This window comes from Aspergillus sydowii (assembly GCF_001890705.1).
Source record: "Aspergillus sydowii CBS 593.65 unplaced genomic scaffold ASPSYscaffold_2, whole genome shotgun sequence".
Lineage (NCBI taxonomy): Eukaryota > Fungi > Ascomycota > Eurotiomycetes > Eurotiales > Aspergillaceae > Aspergillus > Aspergillus sydowii.
The window spans coordinates 608,846-631,885 of record NW_024467860.1 but is presented as its reverse complement, the minus strand read 5'-3'; the positions used below and the strand labels follow the sequence as shown (position 1 = coordinate 631,885).

General features: G+C 50.8%; 8 protein-coding genes across 8 annotated transcripts; 4 read left to right on the top strand and 4 right to left on the bottom strand.

Moving 5' to 3' along the window:
• The first annotated feature begins 420 nt into the window (after positions 1 to 420).
• ASPSYDRAFT_596345 (uncharacterized protein) lies at positions 421 to 2,558 on the top strand. Its single transcript, XM_040849732.1, has 3 exons — positions 421 to 869; positions 927 to 1,298; positions 1,355 to 2,558. Exons 1-3 carry the CDS (start codon positions 782 to 784, stop codon positions 2,407 to 2,409), a joined length of 1,515 nt encoding a protein of 504 aa, XP_040705734.1. The 5' UTR covers positions 421 to 781; the 3' UTR covers positions 2,410 to 2,558.
• Positions 2,393 to 4,072, bottom strand: ASPSYDRAFT_40485 (amidohydrolase family protein). The gene is made up of 2 exons (XM_040846094.1): positions 2,757 to 4,072; positions 2,393 to 2,706 (listed from the first exon to the last, which is right to left on the bottom strand). The coding sequence occupies exons 1-2, from the start codon at positions 3,739 to 3,741 to the stop codon at positions 2,546 to 2,548; spliced, it is 1,146 nt and encodes a 381-aa protein (XP_040705733.1). The 5' UTR covers positions 3,742 to 4,072; the 3' UTR covers positions 2,393 to 2,545.
• A 133-nt stretch (positions 4,073 to 4,205) lies between these two features.
• Positions 4,206 to 5,343, top strand: ASPSYDRAFT_195020 (isopenicillin N synthase family dioxygenase; the record flags this gene model as incomplete). Its single annotated transcript, XM_040843705.1, has 2 exons — positions 4,206 to 4,280; positions 4,315 to 5,343. The coding sequence occupies 2 exons, from the start codon at positions 4,206 to 4,208 to the stop codon at positions 5,341 to 5,343; spliced, it is 1,104 nt and encodes a 367-aa protein (XP_040705732.1).
• Positions 5,344 to 5,513: 170 nt separating this feature from the next.
• ASPSYDRAFT_54873 (SDR family NAD(P)-dependent oxidoreductase) lies at positions 5,514 to 6,492 on the bottom strand (the record flags this gene model as incomplete). The annotated part of the gene is made up of 2 exons (XM_040848930.1): positions 5,514 to 6,355; positions 6,420 to 6,492. The coding sequence occupies 2 exons, from the start codon at positions 6,490 to 6,492 to the stop codon at positions 5,514 to 5,516; spliced, it is 915 nt and encodes a 304-aa protein (XP_040705731.1).
• Positions 6,493 to 6,920: 428 nt separating this feature from the next.
• Positions 6,921 to 7,784, top strand: ASPSYDRAFT_144467 (uncharacterized protein; the record flags this gene model as incomplete). The annotated part of the gene is made up of 1 exon (XM_040841430.1): positions 6,921 to 7,784. One exon carries the CDS (start codon positions 6,921 to 6,923, stop codon positions 7,782 to 7,784), a length of 864 nt encoding a protein of 287 aa, XP_040705730.1.
• A 2,616-nt stretch (positions 7,785 to 10,400) lies between these two features.
• Positions 10,401 to 12,456, bottom strand: afeA (adenylate-forming enzyme AfeA). The gene is made up of 2 exons (XM_040849730.1): positions 11,147 to 12,456; positions 10,401 to 11,080 (listed from the first exon to the last, which is right to left on the bottom strand). The coding sequence occupies exons 1-2, from the start codon at positions 12,196 to 12,198 to the stop codon at positions 10,693 to 10,695; spliced, it is 1,440 nt and encodes a 479-aa protein (XP_040705729.1). The 5' UTR covers positions 12,199 to 12,456; the 3' UTR covers positions 10,401 to 10,692.
• A 2,651-nt stretch (positions 12,457 to 15,107) lies between these two features.
• On the top strand, positions 15,108 to 16,586 carry ASPSYDRAFT_54870 (integral membrane protein TmpA; the record flags this gene model as incomplete). The annotated part of the gene is made up of 1 exon (XM_040848929.1): positions 15,108 to 16,586. One exon carries the CDS (start codon positions 15,108 to 15,110, stop codon positions 16,584 to 16,586), a length of 1,479 nt encoding a protein of 492 aa, XP_040705728.1.
• A 942-nt stretch (positions 16,587 to 17,528) lies between these two features.
• ASPSYDRAFT_143419 (alpha-arrestin) lies at positions 17,529 to 19,097 on the bottom strand (the record flags this gene model as incomplete). Its single annotated transcript, XM_040841338.1, has 1 exon — positions 17,529 to 19,097. One exon carries the CDS (start codon positions 19,095 to 19,097, stop codon positions 17,529 to 17,531), a length of 1,569 nt encoding a protein of 522 aa, XP_040705727.1.
• Between the last annotated feature and the right edge of the window lie 3,943 nt (positions 19,098 to 23,040).

The following is a 23,040-nucleotide window of genomic DNA, read 5'->3' as shown; positions in this document are numbered from 1 at the left end:
GCGCGCGAAGTGGATCGCATGCACGGACTGGATGGTGGATCTTGTGGGGGGAGGATTCGGCAGCTTATGCCTAAGCTACAGTATTCTCTCGCTTGAAACATGCCCATGCGATGAGTGCAATTACTAATGCATCGCTTGTATGACGGTAAACTACTCATAGCGAAAAAGGACGATTCTTACTACCAGAAGCGTCGTTGAGCTAACTGTTGGCAGATTCACCCCTTTTTTTCTGGTATGGGCAGTAGGAAAAGTATTGTTCCCGCCCAATATAAACATAGTATAAAATCGACCCTGTTAGAGACAAATGAAGGGTATATGAGACGACGCAAATGTCTACTATGGAAGCACTCCATACGTGAAGACTTTACTCCGTTTAGGATACCTATAAACGTCCCAACTCTCTGATGGTAGCAGTGACCTGGATGGGCTGCTTGAATCGGGACGGCACCCAGGTGTGCTCCTTCCTTTTCGATTTCAAATTGCTTCCTCCACAACAAACGGCAAAAGAACCCGATGGCCCTGTTCCCCTACCATTGACTAGGTATTGGATGCAGAACATGGACTAGAGTCCTTCGTTTGGTACTACTGGTTCTGCTTGACGATTTTTAGGGCTATTGGCTGTCCAGCCTTACGAATTCCTTGACGTCGGGCGAGGTGTATTGTGGTGCCCACGTGCTCTCCGGTGCCTAGGTTCGGGTTCGTCAAGCAGTTCTTCATTTAGCTCCGCCGCATAAATACCCTCTTCAGCCTGATTCAGAGCCAAGTGTATCCATCCAGGGCAATGGAGTGCGTCTCCTCGCCGTCTCCCGAACAAATAGCCCTCGCTCTGGCTATTGTCAAGTTGAAACCAGTGGGGGTGGACATCAAAGGTGCCGCATCCAGTCTTCGAATTCTCTGGCAAGACTTGTAGTTGATCAATTCATCAGATTACATATTGCAGGGCCGAAAGTTGATCAAAACTTCAAAAACCGCGGAGGTATTCCACTCGCCTGATAAGTTCTTTGACAGCGTTTCATTCTGGAGGCAAGCGTACGAGAGATCAGAGGCAGAGCAGAGCAAGTTATTAGACCGCATTTTTGAGCTCGAAGAGCAAAATGAGGTACTTACCGCAAAATTTCATGCTCGGGAAGAGATTCCGACGAAATCGGCAGTGAAGTTGCCGCTGAAGCGCAAGGGCACCAATAAGCAGCCTACAGACAAACAGCCCAAGAAACAGCGGCATTCTATGAAACACTCACTTGCTGCAGAAGTCGACGCATTTGATAATGGTTTAACCACTCGATCGGACGATTCCGGGTGTAAGTAGACATCATCATCGGCTATCATTTATACTGACAATGAACTTATCGTCAAGCTACGGGTCCTTTTGTAAGACAGTTCTACCTTCTTCAAAAGGCTCTACAGAAGCGGAATACTGCGAGCGTCATCCGAACTGCTGTTGCTTTATGCAAGTCTTGTGAGAATGAGCTCGTCAGCGTAGTTCCCCAAGAAACCCCAAGAGACAGGTCTAAGAACCAAACCCTGGCACAAACTAAATCGTCACATTTCTGTCTGAGTCTGCGAACCATTGAGTCTGCTATTACACTTCTCATACTGGCTCTCACCAAGCTTCCCAATATTGGAGACTTGAGGCAGGAGGAGGCACTGCTCATTTACCATATAGTTTGCTTATACGAAGCAGCCATCAACACGCTAAAGAGATACTGCAAGACGATACCAACGCCGGACGCTACAGCTAGAACAGAGTATCCTATCCAGACACGAGCAAAGACGTCGAATCGAACAAAAGTGAGCGCAGCGGATGAAGGGGCGCTAATGTTGACTTCATTACTGGGCCGAATAATCGCATCTCTCGACCTAACTTGCCCTAGGCATCAACGGCTACTGGAGGGATTACTGTACGTATTGTTAAGCCGTGCTGGAAAAGTTCTATGTGTATTCGTCTTTCAAGACTTAGAACTGCAGCCCGATCTTCGAGCTGACCTTCACAAACTGCCACTCCCTGCCGGTCTGATAGATGCCGAATTCGATGGCAAGTCATTAGGGGGTACCGAGACAGAAGCCAAGTACCTAATTTGGCTATTGAAAAGGACTCTAGCTGCCGTTGATACTTTCCCGGCTTTGCGGAGCTCCGTATCACCAGGAAATCCTTCTGGACAAGTCCAATCCAGCATCAGAGCAAGGCTACAGAACACTCTCTTTCAAGCGGTTTTTGGTGAAGGCTTGAAATCAGAACAGTCTTTACAGCGCCCTGAGCCTCCTGGAAATTTTGAACTAGAGAGATCCCTTCCAGATAACCAGATTACCGACTCGCCAATTCCCGAATGGTATATACAACAGGTCTGGGAGCTCCTGGGATGCGATGATATACTGATTAAAAACAATTATTCATGCACTGGCAGCATATAGCCTATAATACGATGAGGCCTGTGTTATTCTCTTCTGGTAATGCTATATCTATATGCATGCAATGCCACCTGTTATCTCCTTATGTTGTTGTCTTAATGTATTGCATTAGCTAGACCAAATAATACTCAGCAATTCATCATTTCAAATCTAGAATGCGTGCGGCATTTCCACCTAAAACCTCTGCCACCATCTCAGAATTTGTGTCAAACGTGGCATGGATCGCCTTGTAGTTGGTCGTCACACTCGGCCAGTCACCCTCTTTAGAGTCGAGTGGAGGGAAGAAGGGATGGTCGGTTCCTATGCTTTGATCAGCAAATCGAATTTCAAACACAAAGAGTTGGATATACCGAAGAAAAGACGATCAGATCCCGACGCGGCCATCGCCGCCTCTAAGCCAGGTTTTCCATAAACCACAGCATCCAGATATATATTTGTTTTGAGCACATCCCATACACTCCTTTGGGGCCCCTGGACGTCACCTCCCCCAGAAATAAATTTGCGCTCATGATGGATACAGCTATCGATACGCCCCGCAAGGAAAGGAAGAGTACCACCAGAATGCGCCAGGAGAATCTTCAACCGTGGAAAGCGGTCAAACACACACGAGAGAAGCATCCGCGTAACAGCAATCGTTGTCTCGAGCGGAAACCCTAACGCCAAGGGAAACACATGGCCATATCGACTCGTCGCATCGGGGCCCCCAAAGGCTTCATCTGGCAAGCCGTAGTGCGGGTGTAGAAACATCAGCGTGTCCGTATCTTGGAGCGCCTGCCAAACGGGATCAAGTGTCGCATCGTCCAGCCCTTTACCTAGCCCGGACGTACCCATAATCACGCCTCGCAAATGTGGAAGCGTCTTGAGCCGTTTTATCTCATTGACGACAATATCAGAGCTGGGAGCACTAAGAGGTAAAGCACCCATTGCAAATAGCGTCTCCTTCTGATCAAGAGTTAGGGTATTCCCGATATCAGCGGCCTTGTTCACCCCCGCGCAGGTCTCCTCGAGGTTATTGTTAATTCTCTCCGCCCACATCTGGGCTTCGTTCGGTTCGATAAAGTCGAGCCAGGGATTTGCGAGGGATATCACGCTGCAGTTGATTCCGTGCTGGCGCATGAATGCTAGCTTGACCTCGATGTCCCAGTAGGAAGAGTCGACTGGGCGACCGCGTTGGTCTATAGGTATAGAGGGATCATCGTCCGATGAGAGGATGACCAGTCGTGGGTCTTTATTGTTGGATGGGTCGTGAACGTATGGGACTGTTTTGCGTGCCCGGAGCATTTCCATATATGCCGGGGGATAGACGTGGGTATGGATATCAATGACGAGAGGCATGTTGACAATTGGAATTGGATCTTCGAAAACTGTTCAAGCAGATGGGAGGTAAGACGAGAATGAAGAGAAAGAGATGGAGAGGGGTGGTCATGCAGTGAGTGTTTTGCGGGGTTCCTGTGATGCAGTCCCTCATGCATCGTGACATCGTCCCATTTCCCGGTATCTCCAGCCTGCTCTTTTTATCAGAGATAACGTATCCTATTCCTCTAATAGCAATCGCCCCCGTTTACTTTATCTTCCCTGCGACTGGCCACTTTCAGGGACTAGGCCTCAAACCATTGCGATCCCTGGCCCCGGCCTCGCAGGTGGTGATATAACTAGGATCTATTGACTCTTCCCCGCTCCTCCATTTCCTCTTCTCACAGCACATTTATCTTTTTGGGTTTTCTTTTTTTGCTTCATAATCTTGATAACTTTATCCATTGGTGACTACAAATCCACTAATATATTCTGCTCGGTACATTATGGAAGGTAATATGCCCGCCCAGGCCTGCCAACCCGTCTCTGAGACGGTATCGAAGGATGGTCTGGTGATTCCGGTAGGTTTATCCATTGTCTAACTGTGTCTTTTAGTTGCATGCGTCACAAATCAGGGAACTTATAAGATGGCAAATTATCGACTTCGCACCCTTCTTAAACGGAACCCCAGCTGATAAGCATGCCGTTGCCATGTCGGTCGTGGACGCATTCAAAACATCAGGTTTCCTTTACCTGAAAGACCATGGCATTCCGCCCTCCGTGACAACCCGAGTATTCAAGTCATCTGCGACATTCTTCGCCCGACCCCAGGAGCAGAAGGATAAGCTGGGTTGGACGACCCCGCAGGCGAACCGTGGTTACGTTAGGACTGGCCGAGAGAAGCTCAGCACGGTCGACGATCGTTCCGACCCGGCAGATCGTCGCGCGATCCCAGATATGAAAGAAAGCATGGAAATCGGGCGCGAGGGCGTCGAGGGCCTTCCGAATCGCTGGCCAGACCATCTAGACGATGAGGGGAAGGGTTTTAAAGAAGTGATGCTCTCATTCTTCGCCATGTGCAAGGAGCTGCATATCCAGGTGATGCAGGCCATTGCGCTGGGAATGAATTTACCGGTTCATTTTTTTGACGAGTATGTGGACCGAGGTGATAACAACCTGCGTCTTTTACATTACCCGGCTGTCCACAAGGACGTCTTTAAGATGAACCCGGGCCAAGTCCGCGCGGCGGAACACAGCGACTACGGTTCTATAACTCTACTTTTCCAAGACCAACGCGGCGGACTCCAGGCGCGTAGCCCGGAGGGGACTTTTGTCGATGTCACTCCGTTCACCGATACAGTGGTTGTCAATGCAGGTGATCTGTTGGCCCGATGGTCCAATGATACTATAAAGAGCACAAAGCACCGGGTCATTGAACCACCGAAGGTACATGGCGAGGATGATGATGGCTCCGAGATGTATCCGGAGCGATATAGCATCGCATACTTCTGCAATCCTAATATGGATATGTTTATTGAAGCCATCCCCGGTACATACGGAGAAGGGGCGGATATTAACAAGGCTAAGTACCCAGGCATTACCGCTGGGGAATACCTGGTGCAACGCCTCTCTGCGACGTACTAACAGTTGGGTTATTTCACCTCATTCTGGACTACTTATCCACGCATATGTGTACATCCTAGCATGGTTTCCCCGCGTCCTCAGCGTTAATTGTTATTCCAAGCGTATATAACCTATCAATCTATGACTATATATATATCTTTCTATCTATACCAATCTATCCTATAGCAAGTTTAATAAGAAGATTGTAAAACGCTTAACCGACCCCCATCAGTCACCGTAATATTCCCATTAAGATAGCCTCCCGAAGCCCCAGCCATCCAAAGTATCAAGCCAGCAATATCTTCCTCTCCGCCAGCTCTCGTCATCGGAATCTTAGTTGGTGGGAATGACCCGTCCGATACCCCCTTGTCATTACCACTGAAGTTTTCGTCTGCTGACATTTCAGAGTAGTACAGCCCCGGCGCAATCCCATTGACCCGGATACTGTATTCCGATAACATTGTCGAGAGAATTTTCACCAGGTGATTTACAGCCCCCTTGGAAAGATTGTACGCGAAGTCAAATGGAACACGTCTCGAATAGCCAGCAATACTCGAGGTCATGATAATCTGGGACAATGGCGCAGAGATCCTGTTTTTCTCTGGCGCCGGGCGTCGCTTATTCGCAGCTTCCAACAGCGGCAAGAACGCGACAGCCGTATAATATGCCCCTGTTGTGTTCACTTCAAACACTCTCGTAAATTCCGCCATCGGTATACTCCATAGGTAGTCTTTCAGTTCGGGGATAGAGGGATTTGACCCATCAGCGTTGGGCTTGATCCTTGCGGGAGGACCGAGAATGCCAGAATTGACGACTAGGAGGTCAACATGTCCCACTTGGGCCGCGATTGTTTCATACGCGGACTGGAGAGATTCTTGCGAGGAAACATCGCCAGGGACCGGAATTATGGTGTCTTTCGCGTTGGCTGGGCCGAGGGAAACTGTTTCCCGTAGACTGTCTTCGCGTCGGCCGATGATGAATACCTTGGAAGCACCATTTGTCGCGAGGGTCAGCGCCATTGTACGGCCGAGACCTATGGATACTGTCAGTCTTTATGTATGTAGGTAGGCGTAGGTGGTGGGAGAGAAGTCCAGTACCGCTTCCGCCGCCGGTTATGACTGTTACCAGGCCCTTGACGTTATACAGATTTGCGGCTTCGAGATGAGACATATTGAGTCGATGGGAGTTGGATTGGGATTGTTCGAGCGATAATGGAACAAGAGTAGAAGAGTGGCGGGAATTGGAGACGTGCTCGCTGTTCTTGCGGGGTTTATCTGATGGCATCATCTCCCATGACAAAGCGTTTGTCCGGCCTCCAGCGGTTCCCATTATGTCCCTGTAGATAAGGCATGACAACCGAGAATGGCGCTTATAACACCGAATTGGATAGCTATGCACGGCCTCGGTGAATTAAATATTTTGGACTGAGCCTTGGGTTTAATAGGAGGCCTGAACTACAAGGCGCGCCGGCGGGATAATTCCGCTTATGTCCGATCTGGGTTTCTGTCCGAATCTCAACACGACCATCAACAAACATCTTTACTCCCATCGCATCAACAAATTTTAATCTACCACGATTTGACCCAAGCTTTATAAAGATGGACCCTCCACGAAACCGAAAGCAGCGCCGGGCTGCAGCTACCGCTTTGCAATCCGATTCCTTCGATCCTTCCTCGATTCCCCTTGCCCATCCTCCACAAAATGATCCTTCGAAAACTCAGAAAAATGGGAGAACGTTGGTAGATATGATTGCAGAAAGACAGGGCCAGCTTGAGGGGACGCTTGGCTCCTCGGGTTCGCAGAAGGGTATCGAGACGAAGTATGTGGCCATCGACCCCGACACGGGCGAGATTTCCCCTTTCGATCAGTCAAATGTGCCGGGCACTGGGAAGAAAGGCCGGCTGTCGGAGGAAGTTGCACACGATGAGGAAGGAATAGATGACTACGACCCCATTTCACCTTTTATCGACACCGTGCTGCTCTCCATACCTCTGACCGTACTGCATTTGACATTGGGGTATCTGGCGGCCCATCAGTACGCACAGAGCATTGAACTCGACGTCCTTTTCCGCAATTCAGGCTTTGTCGCGTTCCCAACGTTGACTCTCCTCATCCACCTTGCTCACGGACATATCATTACTTTTCGCCGGGGTCAAGGAGAATCTGAAACCGTTTCGCTCTTCCCGTGGCATCCAGAGAAGCTCTCTTTCTCATTTCTGCGCAAGCTGCTCTTCCCACCGTCGCTAAAGACAGTCGTCTTTCTGTCTGGAGCAGTCATTTTCGGGAATAAGCTCATGGGAATAACCAACGAGGACACTTACTACGCGGTCATGAGTCAAGCACCGGCTATTGGGACATTATGGGTGTGGTGTATTCTAGAGATTCCTGTGGGAGCCGCTTTTCTCGGAGCACTGGGCCCATTGGCATACGGTGTATGGTTCAAAGGGTACGGCATTCTCTAAGTGTCTCAATTTTGGAATTCGACAGGCACTCTGGTATCCGCCTCATATTGGGCCACGCAGGCCTTCCGCGCAGCTTCATATTTCTTCACAAATCTCAGACGACCGGGTATTGGTCATTGGTATGGAGACTTCATGTGAGTAGCTTCTGTTGATTGGACGCCGGGCTGTTTATTTGTTATTGCACTTTGCCGAGGGGAAGTGTTTGCCAACCAGCAGGCGCAGGACCGGATTTCATCACACTGCCACTTCAAGGAACCACGAAGCTTACCACCATCTCATTCACCGATGGTATATTCAACCTACCAGGTTCATTTTCGTCCTCTGTGCATCTGAGCAAGGATATTCTGGAAAGGAAGCGATGTGGAAGAAATCATACATGATCATCGAGTATTTGCCGACAGTCGACCTCGTGGGAGGTTACCGCTATGTTTATGTTGAATTCGGGGTTCAAAGTACTGTATTTCAAATCCGCAGATGCAGTTATGTTTGCTGTGGGCAGTATTTGGAATAAAATAGCAGGGGTTACCATCGAGGTCAACATGTGCCATGGCAGTGACTCAACGGCACTAATATCTAATCCTCGTGATGCTACGGAAGTAACTGTCTCCCACTAACTTTTACATGTGCAGCAAACCTTGCGTACGACATTGAGACTCAGTCCTGCACCTTGCAGCTTTCCGGGCAAAATCACATCACTTCTGATATCGACTCGGAAGGCCCATCTCTACCAACCGCTCAACAATCCCGAGCTTTCAGGAAGGATAGCTAGCGACGTATTCTGCGAACCGTTCAACATGTCGATCTTGGAGTCTAGTTCAAAGTCTCACGTCACCCGACGTCCAGCTGTACTTTCACAGTGTATACGACGGATTGACGTCCTCCTCGCTCAGTTCATGAGATCATCACGGAGCGTTTTCCTTTGTGTGTTTTCCTGTATCGACCGGGGGGAGGGGGGGGTGGCGCCCTGTTACCTGTGACGCTTGGACCGTCCGGCTATTGACAATGGGACTTTGCCATCGTCGATCGATTACTTGAGTAATTATCGAGACGAGAAATCCCGGAACAGACACCGTCGTGGCGTTGATTACACCCAGCTGTCGGTGTATCGCAACTTCAGCCCGGCCTCCACTTTGGTCGATCTGATCCTGATCCTGATTCCGATCCTGGCTTTCAGTGGCATGACAGCCGATTTCGGGTGGAGCTTTGACAAGGAAAGAAATACGTGTCGATCGGTAGCACTCTACGAAGGCATGACGTTGAATGACCCAGGGCGAGTCAATATCGCAGGTTTCAAGGTTCATTCCTTCGGCCAAGTCGTTCTCCAAGTAGTACTGGGGTGTGGAGAATCTCCAATCAACCGATCCGACTATTGAGCACTAAAATTTAGACCAATTACTCGTCGCAACTCCGGACCCAATAGACACCGTAACTATTGAATTCCCGGCCTGCTCCGGTGTCTTGAATCCTGATGCAAGTTTGCAACGGGCAGGAAAACAAAAACGTGGACATATGTGCGGACCGGATCGACTGATCGGCGTCATGACGGCTGCCAAATCCAATACTTTGCACAGACCTCTTCCTTCTCTACAAATCTCTAAACCCACGCTCTTTTAAGCTAGTTAGTGGAGAGATGGACCGCAAGATCCAGTTTCTAGCCCCAGTAACTCTTTCGAAAACTTGAATCCGTGCTTTACCCTACTGTATACCGGAATGTGGAAGTAAGACCCGCGCTAGACGAGGCTAGCATAAACCAGATAAGAATTGTCTCCCGGACTGACTCAGCCAGCGCTGATCGCATGCTTGCTTTTTTTGGCTTCGTCTTTTACAGAGTTGAAGGCCGAGGCAGGCAGTGGCACTGTGGCATATCCAGTGGTGGGCCGGACCAGGTTCCTCCAAATCCAATTCAAAAGTGTGCGGGTCGGAGAAGCACCTCGATTTTTCCCGTCCCTGTGGCGGAGTGGAGGTCCTTGGCTGCGTGTTCCATATGCAATGCAAATCACGACATGCCTAAATGGGTCTGACGGTACGTATTCATATTGAGAACATGACGGAGCTCATATCCCTCATACCTAAGCGAGGATGACTCTGCAGCGATGTTCTCAAAGCGCGTGTTACAGATTAAGACAAGAGCAAGCTGGGGGTTGTCAGGTGCATTACTTGAGCCCATCGAGTTTGAAACCGAGCTCTATAATTTGGACGGGCGAGCAACTGAGGACTTTCATGCCTTGTCCTGCATCACAGCTGTACCTTAATGATGTGATCCAGGGAAAGGGCCACTTATCTGGTGGGGGATCCCTAGGGATGGTGTCACATTTAAAGTTGTAATTGCTCGTGGATGGCTCCTACGCTTTTCGGAGCATGCTGTCTTATTGATGATCTGTATACTACTATTTTCGGTAGTCTTACTGCAGTAGGATGTGATGCGATGTGATGCGGAATCATAACGTTATGGGTATTCTGGTGTCAAGTGAGTGTGAAATCGACCACAATGCTAAATGCTTAATAGTCAAGTGCAGGCTAAAAAATGAGTGAGATGAGGAAAAAAGCACAACAATCCCGTCAGAGAGGAGGGCAAAATCAAAGCAAAGCAGAAAAAGAAAAAAAGGCAAAAAGCAAAATATGCCGCATACCCGCCCGAAACTTTAAACCCCAATGCGAGCTTTGACCAAACAACGCCAGCTGAACTATGACAGAAAATAAAAAGCAAAAATAAATCACAGATCACAGATCAGAGAACAAAAACTCGAAAACGCCATGCATTGCAGCCAAGGAGCGAATGAACTGAACTCCCGAAGTTCAACAATTGAATAACCAGTGCATGTTCAGTCAGTCAATCGTAAAAATTCATCAATAAATAGTCACGGAGTTGGAAACAAGCGAGGGAAATCAAAGGTGGTGAGATGTCGTATCAAACTGAAATTCTGCCACCATGCATGATTCCAACACTCTGCATGCTAGCACCACGAAACCTTGCTAGCAGGGAGCTGACGATCTCCCGATACGTGTTCATCTGGGTGAGCTTGAATCGTTGGATCTTCCCGCTGGCCGTGCGCGGGATTTCCTCGACAAAGATAATGCCCCCGTCTAGCGCTTTGTAGGAGGCCAATTGGCGACGGCAGAAGAGATAGACTTCCTCAGCGGTAAGGCGCGTGCCGGAGAATGTCTTGGATCGCACGACAAAGGCACGGGGAACTTCGGTACTGCCGTCCTTGGAGGTCACGCCGGTGACCGCTGCATCGTCGATGCCTGGGTGTTTGAGGAGAACCGATTCGACTTCTGCGGGCGCCACTTGCCATCTGTAGTTGGCCATGTGTTAGTTCCTGAAACTAATCTGGGAAGTGGAGTTGAGGGACTGAGCTCACCCTCGAACTTTGATCAGCTCTTTAGTTCGTCCGACGATGTAGTAGAGCCCATTATTTACGTATGCGACGTCTCCAGTGCGGAACCAGCCCTGCGCATCTTTGGACTCTTCTCGGTTCTTGTAGCATGTGAGCAACCCCGAGCCGCGCACGTATAGCTCTCCTGGTTTGTTGTCGCCTGCAACAAGATTCCCGTCGGCGCCGACAAGGCGGACTTCGTACCCTGGGAGGAGTCGGCCAATACTGGCTGCGTTTGTCACCTCATTGTAGCGGCTCTGGAAAACGACGCCTACTTCGGTCATTCCCCAAAGCTGGGCCGCATAGGCGTCGAGTGCAAGATGTTCGCGGAACTGCTGCACTGACGCCCCGTCAATTGGCGCACCAGCGACGGCAACATATCGGAGGAATGAGAAATAATTGCTGACTGGTAATTTGCAGCGATTGAAGGAATGGATCATTGCGGGGACCATATACGTTTCCGTAATCTGGTACTGGTACATGCAGGTGAGATATTGGGTGATCTCAAAACGGGGCAGGATGTATAGCGGCTGCCCATAGCGAATCGGGAAAATGTGTGACCAAAGTGCTCCAAATAGATGGAACATAGGCAATGACATTAATCGCCTGACTTCGTAGGGTACATCATACGCAAGTGTTAGATGCTGCGATACTATCGCGTGGTGCGACAAGACCGCTGCCTTTGGTAGGCCTCCAGTGCCGCTGGTGGAGAACAATGCAGCCGGCGTCGATTTTGCGATCATCTCATCGTCGAACCTAATCCAGTCGTTCTCGCCGTATCCAAGAAGATGCGCCAAATTCATACAGTTGTCATCTCCACTCTCAAGGTACGGCACTGGACCGGATCCGACAAGCTGTGCGATTTGCTCTGCTGCGGACTCGTCAAGGACAAAAACCTGGCTGGGGAGCATACCCTTGTTGGTGGAGACATCGAGGACGTTCGGGAGTGCATCGCGGTTTGTGATGATCAGCTTCGGCTCACTTAGCGAAAGGATGTGTTCCAGCTCCTGAGGTTGACTGCGTGCGTTCGATCCCATGAACACACCGCCGGCGCCGATAACACTGAAGAACAGTGCGGGGTATACGATCTGCACCAGGGTGAAAAATCAACATGTTTAGTATACTGTAAACGGAAGGAGGACGAAGAAAAAAAGAAAAGAAAAAGAAAAAGCAAAAAAAAGCAAGTGTACATGTAAACGACGGAAAAGCGGAACATGTCGAGTCAACGCGGGATTTAATTCTTCAGGCGGACATCACGGACAACTTGCAGAAATGCAGAAGCTTGGCTCCAACTTACACTATTTCCCAAGTGGACCAAAACACAGTCGCCCCTCTGTACATGATGGGCCTTCAACCCAGCAATCAGGGTCCGCACAAGAGTTCTGAATTGTCGGGCATTGAAAGAGCGGGAGGGGTTTTCTGCGTCAACGTATACTGGCCGTTCTTGGTCAAAGGGGGCAGGGTCGTCAAAGCAGAAGGTCAATAAGTCGGTGTATACATCGTTGGCATTGCCATATTGGGATCGTGCCAAGGACGATTCCCCAAGACCCATTATCATGAGGTTGTTGAGGTATTAGTCAGGGTTAGGGTGTTGGTTCGAAAGGTCGTTGTGATGGACCGACGGTTAGGGTTTGGAGTATGGAGGAGAGACTGGGGAGAGGGAACACGTCGAAGATGAGAAACAGGGGATGCTGCTCGAGCGATGGGACATCGGGGTGATAAATAACTTTGCATACTGCAGTTTTAGAAATCATGTCACGTAGCCTATAGACGTCTCCTTTGATGACAATAATTCCAGTTTGCTGGGATCTGATTTGGAATTTGGAATCTCCTGCGTAATTTGCTTGGGGCCTGCGCCGCACGTCCCAATTCGCCGAGTCGCGCGAACTCCGTACAATAATCCCTTCGGAGCTCGTTCGCTCAGACCAAACCCATCCGCCGCTCAGATTGGGTTGCTGATCCTGGTCTTGGTCCACAGACGAGGCTTGCGTCTAACTCGCCGAATCGAAAGTCGGTCACCGCTTCGGTTGAGAACTTGAGATCAGGGCTGGTGGAGTCGCTAAGAGGACCTAAATCCTGGACGACAAGTGGACGAGCGATCAGCGAACCCCAGCGAAGGTGCGAACATGTTCCCCGTCCCACGGTCCACCCCAGCCATGCGGTCCGTCTCTCGATTCGAAAGACAGAATCCAGCGCTTTGGGCAGAGGACGCTTCTACCGAGACTTCGGGATCACCCTATTGGCTGGCTGATCTGGCTTCGATCTGCCGCTCAGTTCTCTCTCTTGTCCCGCTCCTCCAGAAATCCACCTCCCTTCGGTGTCGAGCTGAACTTCGGAGCAATGAGTTTCTGGGAAAGAGAGCTGCTCCGCTGACAGGTAACCGAGCAGAAAGTTAATTCTCCAATATTCAACGCTGCCCAGGTGTCATGTAGGGTACCCTGTGTCCGCACTTACCCGATCTTTCATGATGCACATGCAATCGCGTCCCGCTGCGGACGCATGCGAGGGCGCAACACCGCAGACTGCTGCGTTGTTTGGCTCGAAAAATCCCCAGGAATCAACAGTCAACACTCGACAGTCAACAACACATGCGCGGCAGAATTCGGCGCAGCGCTGGAGTACCGACTTGTCATAGTACCCCGCTCCTGAAAAATCGACCAGGATAAGACGGGTGACAATTGCATTGATCCGCAGTTGATCTCAGCACTCGACGCCATCCATCTGGCTGTCATCCACCCCACTAACCTAATTTATCAGGATAGCAAAGTCCAGACAGAAGGTCTCGCCAGTTGCCCCGCCAATTGCCAGCCTTTGCTGAAGGCAAAAGCAAGAAATTTGTGGGCACTTGGATCCACGAAGTCCGTCAGGCGCCTGCAGAGTGCAGAGCGCAGATGCCAGATGGAGAACTTCGTTAAAATCTTTCAGCAAAGTGCAACTCAGACTCCACGAGTTTAGGCCCTTGGGACCCCTCAGCCATTCAGTCTAGTTTAGAACTGCTCCAGTGTGCTCGCTGGAGTTCGGCGTATCCGATCGTCTTCTCGATTTTGTGCTTTTGACGGCATTTCTGTGGGGCAACGCGGACGAACACCGCTGGTTTGTGGCGCTTCTGGCGAACGCCTTGGTTTCCTCGTGCTGTCTTTATACATGTCGATCTTGTCTTGAGTCCCCGCCGGCTTACCCAGCGGCCTGGACTGCACCTGCATCAACCGGTTGAAAGGACCTCTCGATCAGGCCGCGTCTTCACGAGCAAACACCACCACCCCAGAAGCGGGTCGGGATCCTTCGGCTTTCCCACTTTGCCGTCATCATCGATTGGCTCTCCAGTATCCCTTATCGAGATTCAATACAAAGAGAAACCGAGGCAGTGCCGTAGTATAATGTGTGTTCCATGCTCATTGGGGCACATCATGTAGAGCCTACCTTATCGGGTAACAATCCGTGGCAGAGACCCATTCCCGCAAACATCGGACACATGGTGACTGCCGGAACTCGAACTTCGGACCAAAAATCGAAGACTGATTACTTTTCCTTGGCTTCATAGGGTAAAAGGGAAAAGTTCTCTCTGGGATAAGAGTGGTGCCATCGTGGACCGACCATGTGGATCCCGAGTTGTTGAGAGAACGATGGACCTACCTACTTAGTAGGACACGGCTGAAAGGCCCGACGCAGGTTGACACTCTCGGAAATATCTCATCACGTAAACCGGAAGGTGTCATGCGAAGGAATTCAAAAGAAGCGCGCACCCTGCGTCGTGGAGACACGCCTCCATGATCGACCTGATTCTATATTCCTGTGTATGAGCGCATGCCGCCACTTGTGGCTTCTTTTGATTACTTGCCTTGATTTCCTCTCCATCACTACGCCCCGTGACATTATAGATCTCTTATACTTCTCCCCCTCAATTTTGGCCTTCTGCATCAGCATTCAGCACAGCAATTGAAGCGTCATGTCTCAAGTTGAGGAGGTCAAGGAGGTCATCGTCTCGAGACCTCCAACAGCCGTATGTGCCCCAGAGAGCCCAAGCGAAGCCAGCTTCGTAAACATCGAGCACTGCATCATCAAAGATGTTTCCGAGTTGATGATCAAGGATGAGTACTGCTATGACCTTGAGGCACAAAGTACCAAGAGGAAAGTGATTGCACCGATTCGGTATACATTCCTCAACATCTACCGTCGGCTCTTCACTCTCGTCTTCCTCGCCAACATCGGGGTCTTCATCTATGTGCTGATTGCACGTCGGAAACTTCTTGCACTTATCAATGCTGCGGCAGCCAATCTCCTTGCATGTGGTCTTGCGAGACAGCCTCTGGTCGTGAACACCATCTTCTTCACGGTATGCTCGATACCAAGATCCGCACCTCTGTGGATGCGTCGTATAGCATCCAAGGTGTACCATTATGGCGGCGTACATAGCGGATGCGGTGTTGCCTCCCTCGTCTGGTATCTGGGATTCGTTGGCCAGTTTTCTCGAGAGTACTTCTCTCCCGGCCAAGGCATCACAACTCCATTCTCGGTGGCGCCAATCATCCTCACATACATTATTATGGCCCTGCTCCTCGCAATCATAATCGTCGCCTACCCAGGCTTCCGATTCAAGCGGCACGACTACTTCGAACTCACCCACCGCTTCTCCGGCTGGCTAGTCATAGCCCTCTTCATCGTCCTCCTCATGGTCTTCGTCCATGAGTTCTCCGCTGCCGAAGGCACACCCATGGGCCGCTTCCTGATCGAGCTCCCCGCCTTCTGGTTTCTCATGGTTGTCGTTGCGGCAATCATGCAGCCCTGGCTACTCCTCCGCAAAGTCAAGGTCACGCCCGAATACCTCTCCCCACACGCCATCCGCCTCCACTTCCACCACACAAAAACCACCTTCGGCAAGGGCATCCAGCTCTCTAAACACCCACTCCGCGACTGGCACTCCTTCGCAACGTTCCCAGACGCCGACCTAGACGGCAAGAGCTTCTCCAGCGTCGTCTCCAAAGCCGGCGACTGGACCTCCGCATGTATAAAAGAGCAACCAACCGCCCTCTGGAAGCGCGGCGTGCTCATGTACGGCTTCGCATACGCAATGAGGGTATACAAGCGCGTGGTAGTCGTGACAACCGGATCCGGCATGGGCCCTTGCCTTTCCTTCCTCGGTGACGAGAACCGTCCCAGCCTCCGCGTCATCTGGCAGACAAGAGCGCCCAAGCGGACATACGGTAAGGGAGTGCTGAATCTGGTGGCAAAGATGGATCCGAACCCTGTGATTATAGATACGAATTCATCGGGTCGCCTCGACATGATTCCCGTTATTCGGCAGATTGCGCACGAGCATGCCGCCGAGGCGATCTGTGTCGTCAGTAACCCGTTTGTGACGAAGAAGGTGGTCTTCGAGCTTGAGTCAATGGGGATACCGGCGTATGGACCGATTTTTGATTCATGATGGATACTATGAAATATATGATTTTGAATTTTATTGGCGTGGAATATATATGACCTTGATGATTCCAAGCGATGAAAAAAGTGTTGTTTTTTAAAAAGAAGATTTGAGGGTGTGTTGTGCAGATGGTGCGGTGTGAGGCAGTGAGTGAGGGGTTTGGGAATTGGGCCTCGCAATATGATACATGCAATACGTACGGTATATGATGGCGAGGGGGCAAGACTTAGGCCCCCCACCGACTGGCCGTGGGAACTTAATAGTGTCCTCTGTCCTTTGTGTGAAGCTCCCCGCATGAAATTCTCTGCGCCGCAGTGCATTGTGCTCGGACTTTGTCCTGCAGGGGACGAGGTTGGCGCGTGCAGGGCATAGCGAATCACTTACCGATTGGGAATAATGCTGCGCATCGTGATCCTCGACGGGCAGAGGCCGAGGTTGCGATTACGAACGGAATGGTTATTTAGCTTGATGAATATAATCTACAATTTGGAATAGCTCGATTGTACGGACTTGTATGATATTATCATTATTAAAGAAGTAATACTTGGTCAAGTATATCGTGAGTCGTAATCCGACGCCCTCTGTATGGGCCGAAACAGGAAGTAGAACAAGACGATAGTATGGTACGATGGGTATCATGCAAAACGATATATCCACCCCAATGCACATTGTAAGAGAAGAGACCTTGAAAACGCCCAAAGACATCGCAAAACTTTTTTTTCTTGTCAAGTCGATATTAGGTGTCGCGCGGTGGAAGTGGCGACATAAGATAGTTCCGAACAAAAGGAAGCAAAGAAAAAGATAATAATCACTTGGGGTAAAGGTGAGGCGAACAAGGATAGTCTTTATTTTCAATTTGTGGTCATCGCATTCGTAAGATTCATAAGTTCGTACCGGCCCGATGTTCTCGAGAGATGGAGAGTGATTAGATGCGTATATCGCTGATGTTTAAGATTGTTGAGAGCCCACAGACGGAGCCCGGTTTCGACTACCGATCTCCAGCGGTTCAGTGATTAAATCGTCGGTCGTCAGTCGGCCTCGTCCACGACAGGAAGAATTGGTGGAAGAGGTATCCAGTCGAAGGGATTCCATCCGGTCCAACTCTTCATAATCCGGAGTCGCCAGAGGTGAGCCATGGTAATCCTCCATGACACTGCTCCCATCGAGCATGGTGTAGCCAGGAGGACTGGCAGGAACATCCTCGTATACTGGTGGCATTTCTTCGTCCCAGCTAATACCGAGACCGCTTCTTTCGGTGACGTGTAGGTTGAACTGCATGCGAAGGACGCGTGCTGCTCCTGTAGGTGTGATGAGTCTGGTGTTGCGGTTGGGGCAGAACTCCTCCGCAACAATCAATTCGATGACCAGATTGTGCCTCGCCTCGAGTCCACCTTGAGCCTCAAGGTCACACACTGGGTTGGATGTAGGGTTGATGCTAGCCTCAAATTCCATGCTGATCTCGCCTCCAGCAGTGTCGAAGTCTGACTTCCATCCATCCTTCTCCTCGTTGTGGCCAATGATCCTAGTTTCCTGGTGCAGAACGCCCTTCCCCTCGCCACCAATCTTATGGGTGTGTTTAGCGCAGGCTGTGGAGACGATCTTCTGGTGCTCCTCGATTCGCCACATCATCTTACGTAGCCGCCAACGTGTCTGGGTCTCATCTCCCTTGTCCAGGACTCCGCTCAGGGTCATCTGGACGGGGAAGGTTCCAATGGGATGAACGACGGATGGAAGCACAATGCGGCCGGTCAGGTTGGTGGGCGGGAAGATTCGAATTGAGGATTTGTCGTTGCCGGGAAGGATTGCGCGCCTAACGTGTAGCGGCATCTTGAAGTGGTACTCTTCACCGTTGATGTTGCGTCCGTGTGCTTGTAGAAAGTATTCAATTTGGCCCAAAGAACTATTGCATGACGCTGGAACATCACCTGGGAACAGGTAGCTGAAGGGGAAGTCGTGATCACCGCTCTTGAGAAGAAGGGGTTCTGTCAGGAAGTCCCAGCTTGTCATTTCCTCGGTCTTAGAAGCGCAGTTAGGACAATCTCTTGAAACAGGCTTCTTTGTTGTCTTCTTGATCATGAGGCGCATATCGAACTTGTCCAGCGTGATGCCCGCAACCTCAGAAACATTGATTTTGAGACGGCCAGAAAACAGGGCTCCGGTAGAGTTAGCTGGGGTTCCATAACAAACGAGAGGCGGAGACTCGACGACGACATCAAGCTTAGCTGAAGCTGCAGCATCATCAAAGCTGGTACGCTCCTTCGAGCGTCCTGCGCGTCCAGGGAGGCGGCGTTTGTCTTTGTGGTGGTCGCGGTAGGTGTGGATAAAGTGGTCCATTGAGAAGGATAGACGTCGCTCTGGTGAGTTCGGCCGAGAGGAATTCGTGCTCCTAGGAGTCCTCGGCGTGGAGGTGCGTGAGACCTCGTTGACGGACGAGGTTGAGGAGGAGTTGGAGTGAGGGAAGATCGAGTGGTGGGAGAGGGAGGGGCGGACGAGGTTGGAAAGAAGACGGCCCGGCATTGTGAAGAGAGTAGAGCCGAAACCCTTGCAAAGCGAAACTGGGCCGAGTGAAGGTGGTGACGGAAATAGGTATGAGACAAAGGAACAAATGTTTCAGCAATGAATTGGGCCTTGGAATTCTATAAAGCTCCCTTGGTGTAGGCTAGACAGCCAAGGCAGGGGTAGTAGTAGATGATTATCTGAAGTGGTTCAGGACTCGATGCAGTGTTGCTCAGGCTGTGTGATGTGGTAGGCGGCTTCGCGCATAGTCCCCTGATGTGACTAGGTAATAAGACTTGTAGCTAGCAGCGTGCTAATGGCAGACGCGGGGTGTGGGAGCGCAGAGAGTAGTATAGCGGAGCATACAAGTTGTATGGAGGGGGCAAGAGAAAACGCGTTTTGGATGAACCAAAAAGCGGGCGAAACGCTGCCTTTGAATGACTTCTGGATTTGTCTACTGACTCTTCTAGACTAGTTCTGATTGACTACAACTGAAAGTTTCTGAGCCACGCCGTAGATTCTCGTCAGTTCCCACATGTAACGGGGACAAATTTTTCTTGGTCTGGCCACCTTAAAGCGGACAATAAAAGTAGTTGCTGGTGGGGCTCATGTAGGGAAAAGGCGTCATAGTGGGGATTACTGGCTGTGACGGCATCGTTTCTATACATGACAATACGTGATCTGGTCTTGGCATGGCCGCTCCGAGGAGACTCAGAGGATCGATATGAGCTCTCGGACAGCCCCCAGCTGCTTTGCATATAGTAGATGTATGCGAGGATCAGCTATCACCACAACAATGAGGTCGATGCGCTGCCCTCACCCGGCCAATCCCAACTAACATGTCCAGTGGTGGTCCAACCGCCTGGGATGAGAACTCGGGATTACGTCCATGTACGTACATCCTACGCGTTTAGGCGAGCAGGACCTTGGAGGCGCTTGAGCTAATTCAGAGGTGTCGACCATTCCAGAGATTCCAGACACAATCATGGATGCATGTTCTCAGAAAGCGCATCCAACGGATCCCAAGCCCCGTGCGCGATGACTCACGGAAGATGGGGCCCGTCTCCATCTTGGGGTACTCCGGGTGTACGGAGTCGACTCGGTACGCAGTAAACTGCTGGAATTATTCTCGATCTCAGTCGTAGTCTCCTAATATTGCGTGATCAATGTCGACATGGAGATTGCTTAGTTGCTGGCTCAGTTTGCGCAACATGGCTCCCGAGATCGAGCCCGGCGATGAAGTCTGACAAATGTGCCTTGATAAAGTCCGTGCTGGATGATCTTCAATGGTGTCATATGCTTGCAATAATTAGTGCACTAAGGGATGGAAAGGAGCGGCGCGGGCTGATACCAATTCCGCTGGAAGTACTTGCTCGGGACGATTTGCGGGATGGTTCTATACAACTCTCGACGGCTGATACCGCGGGACAATACCTACTTCTGAATGGACTACCGTTCATTCAGGCAGTAGAGGCGAGGCGAATTGACGATCCAGAGTTTCGTGCCAAAACGTGGCTGTCTCTCAGCGCCTGACCAGGCAGACGATTGCTGCAAGTGCTGGTCTGGATGCCAGGTCAGCTGCCGCGAATCCGTGAATCCGTCATTGAACCATCACGTGGCGACAGGAGGTCCCTGAAGGCTCTCCAGAGTCAGAAGCATTGACGCCTCCGTCGGCGGTCTGGCGTATTCTTCGCCTGTTTGATCGGTGACCGGCACCGTTACAGGAGCGTACCGTACAGTACAGCCTAAAAATCCGCACTAGTTGGAGATCCTTTTCCAACTGCGAGCCAGGAGGGGCATGAAGAAGGGGGAAGTTCGGAATTTTCCTGGCCCAGCATCACGTAACCCATGTTATGGATCATTCTCAGGGTTGTCCTGGTCGTCACGGCTCCACTTGCACAAGGCAATAGCGGCTGTTGCTCCCTTCATGAAAGACAATTCCATAAGGTTTTTGTTCCAGCGTGTTTCCTTCCCAAGGAAGTCGGAGTCCGTTCCGTTGGTTTTAGATCATGGCTATTGATGGTGGTGTCCCATTCTCCGCCAACCTGCCTTGTTCGGCTAGCCCTCCGAAGTCAAGAGACCTCAATTAACTGCGGGCGCTGTAGCTACTCGTCGTCCCCGGCGCCCATGCAATTCCCCGCAATGCAGGAAATTTAGCCGGTTGCGGGGGCGTTGCATAATCGCTTGCGCTGGACAGTCACGCCGCGACCATCTGCTGGAAAAGCAAACAATCGAGGGACAGATGGATGACTGCGAAGGGGGGGACGCTCTACAGTCTACAGCCAGATCGGAGTATCAGATCAGATAGAAGGGAGTGTTCTAGACAGCCGCTGTCAACGCGGTCGTGGTCTCTTTTTTTTCGACATTTTTGGAAATTCCTGACGAATGAGGACCCCCAGCGGCGAGCCCATTACCTAACAGATTCGTCGTCGATGCAACTTGCCCAAATGCCCAGTGCGTGGTTCTGGTTCCCGTCAGAACTTTCACTTTAATTCTCAGCCCATGAATGCGTCTTGGCCGTTTCGGTCGGGACTCTGCCGATTTCAGCTCTCGTCCCTGGCATCCTCAACATCGGCATCAAAGAACATCATGCCACCTAAGCATCGTCTCTTCTTCTGTGTCTTTTCCGGCGGGGGATTAGCATGACAAGGCGCCATATTGTCTGACTGTTTGTACTTTGCTTCATCTTGGCTTCCGGATGCGCTGGCCGGCTGGACGGAGTGATGCGTCGTCCATCGCGATCAGACGCCGATGCAAGACCGGAGTATACGGTCTGACGCCTGAGGCAGTAAAAAATACAGAACGATATCGGACCGATGTCCGACTTTCACCTGGACCTTGGAGGCGGCTTTCGCCGTCCGCCTACTTTCCTCCCTTGTGCCATGTCCACGATTCTCCAACATCAATTCTGACTGGTCCACTCTACCGAGGATGGAGATGATGGATCACGGGCACTCTTAATTCTTCGGAACCAATCTGAAATAACCCACAGTGGACCGCGCTCTATGGAGCTGAGCCGAGTTTTCTCGGGGGACTACGATTAATAGGGCTTTTCGGTCGTCTGTTGACATTTGTTTGCCCTGCAGTTTCCCGACGGTATGCGAAGCAAGCCGTCGCCGGGGCGCTCAACATGCTCGACAATGGAGCATCAACTCGGTGTTAGAGCTTAGCGGTTCCGTACGGATTGTGCCAGATGGATTATGGGATACGGTGAGTATCAAAACCGCCCGTGACGATTGCAGAGCCAGGCACCGGATGGCGATATCAAACTCCTATTGGCCTTCCCGCGGGAAACCCTGCTAGTGCGGCGGCTTTCAATTTCCCATCACATTCAACGCATGGAGGGGTTCCTGGCCAGAATCTTCGAGTGGTCCAAGCTCGGAAGGAAAACGCGCAATCGCCTGCCTTACTTGTTTGAGGCTTGTCGACTGATGTCCATCAAACCCGGGCTTCATGACCAATCATATCTGCCTCTCATGACACCTTCCTGGATATCTTGGCAGCACGCAAGGGAACCCGGCCCGGTTCCGAGAATTCCATGGCGGTGCACATCTTGCCTCTCCTCCCCGGTCGAAGCCAGCGTCGTACGGAGTACACGGCTCACGGGCCGGGAGGCAGTCCGGCTCGTTCAGCTCCTGCTGTCTCTTGATATCACGTTGCCGTCTCAAAACATTATTCGAAGTGTCGGTAGTAATCGGCATCCATCCAGCATTAGCTTCTATAAATATCATTCAGACAAAACATGTTTCGGGTGCGGCTATATTTGGAATCTACGCCACATCCAGGTCACTCTTACAACAATACTCTGTCTTGAGCAGTCATGCCTTTCATTACACTTCACCGTCGTTCCGGATTATGGCACTGAGCTATTACATCTTGTTTGAGACTCAGGTCTAGTCTTTACGTGCAAAATTTCCCTCATATTGGATTTGCATCGTTAGTTGGCATGCTTGGCATTACTTGC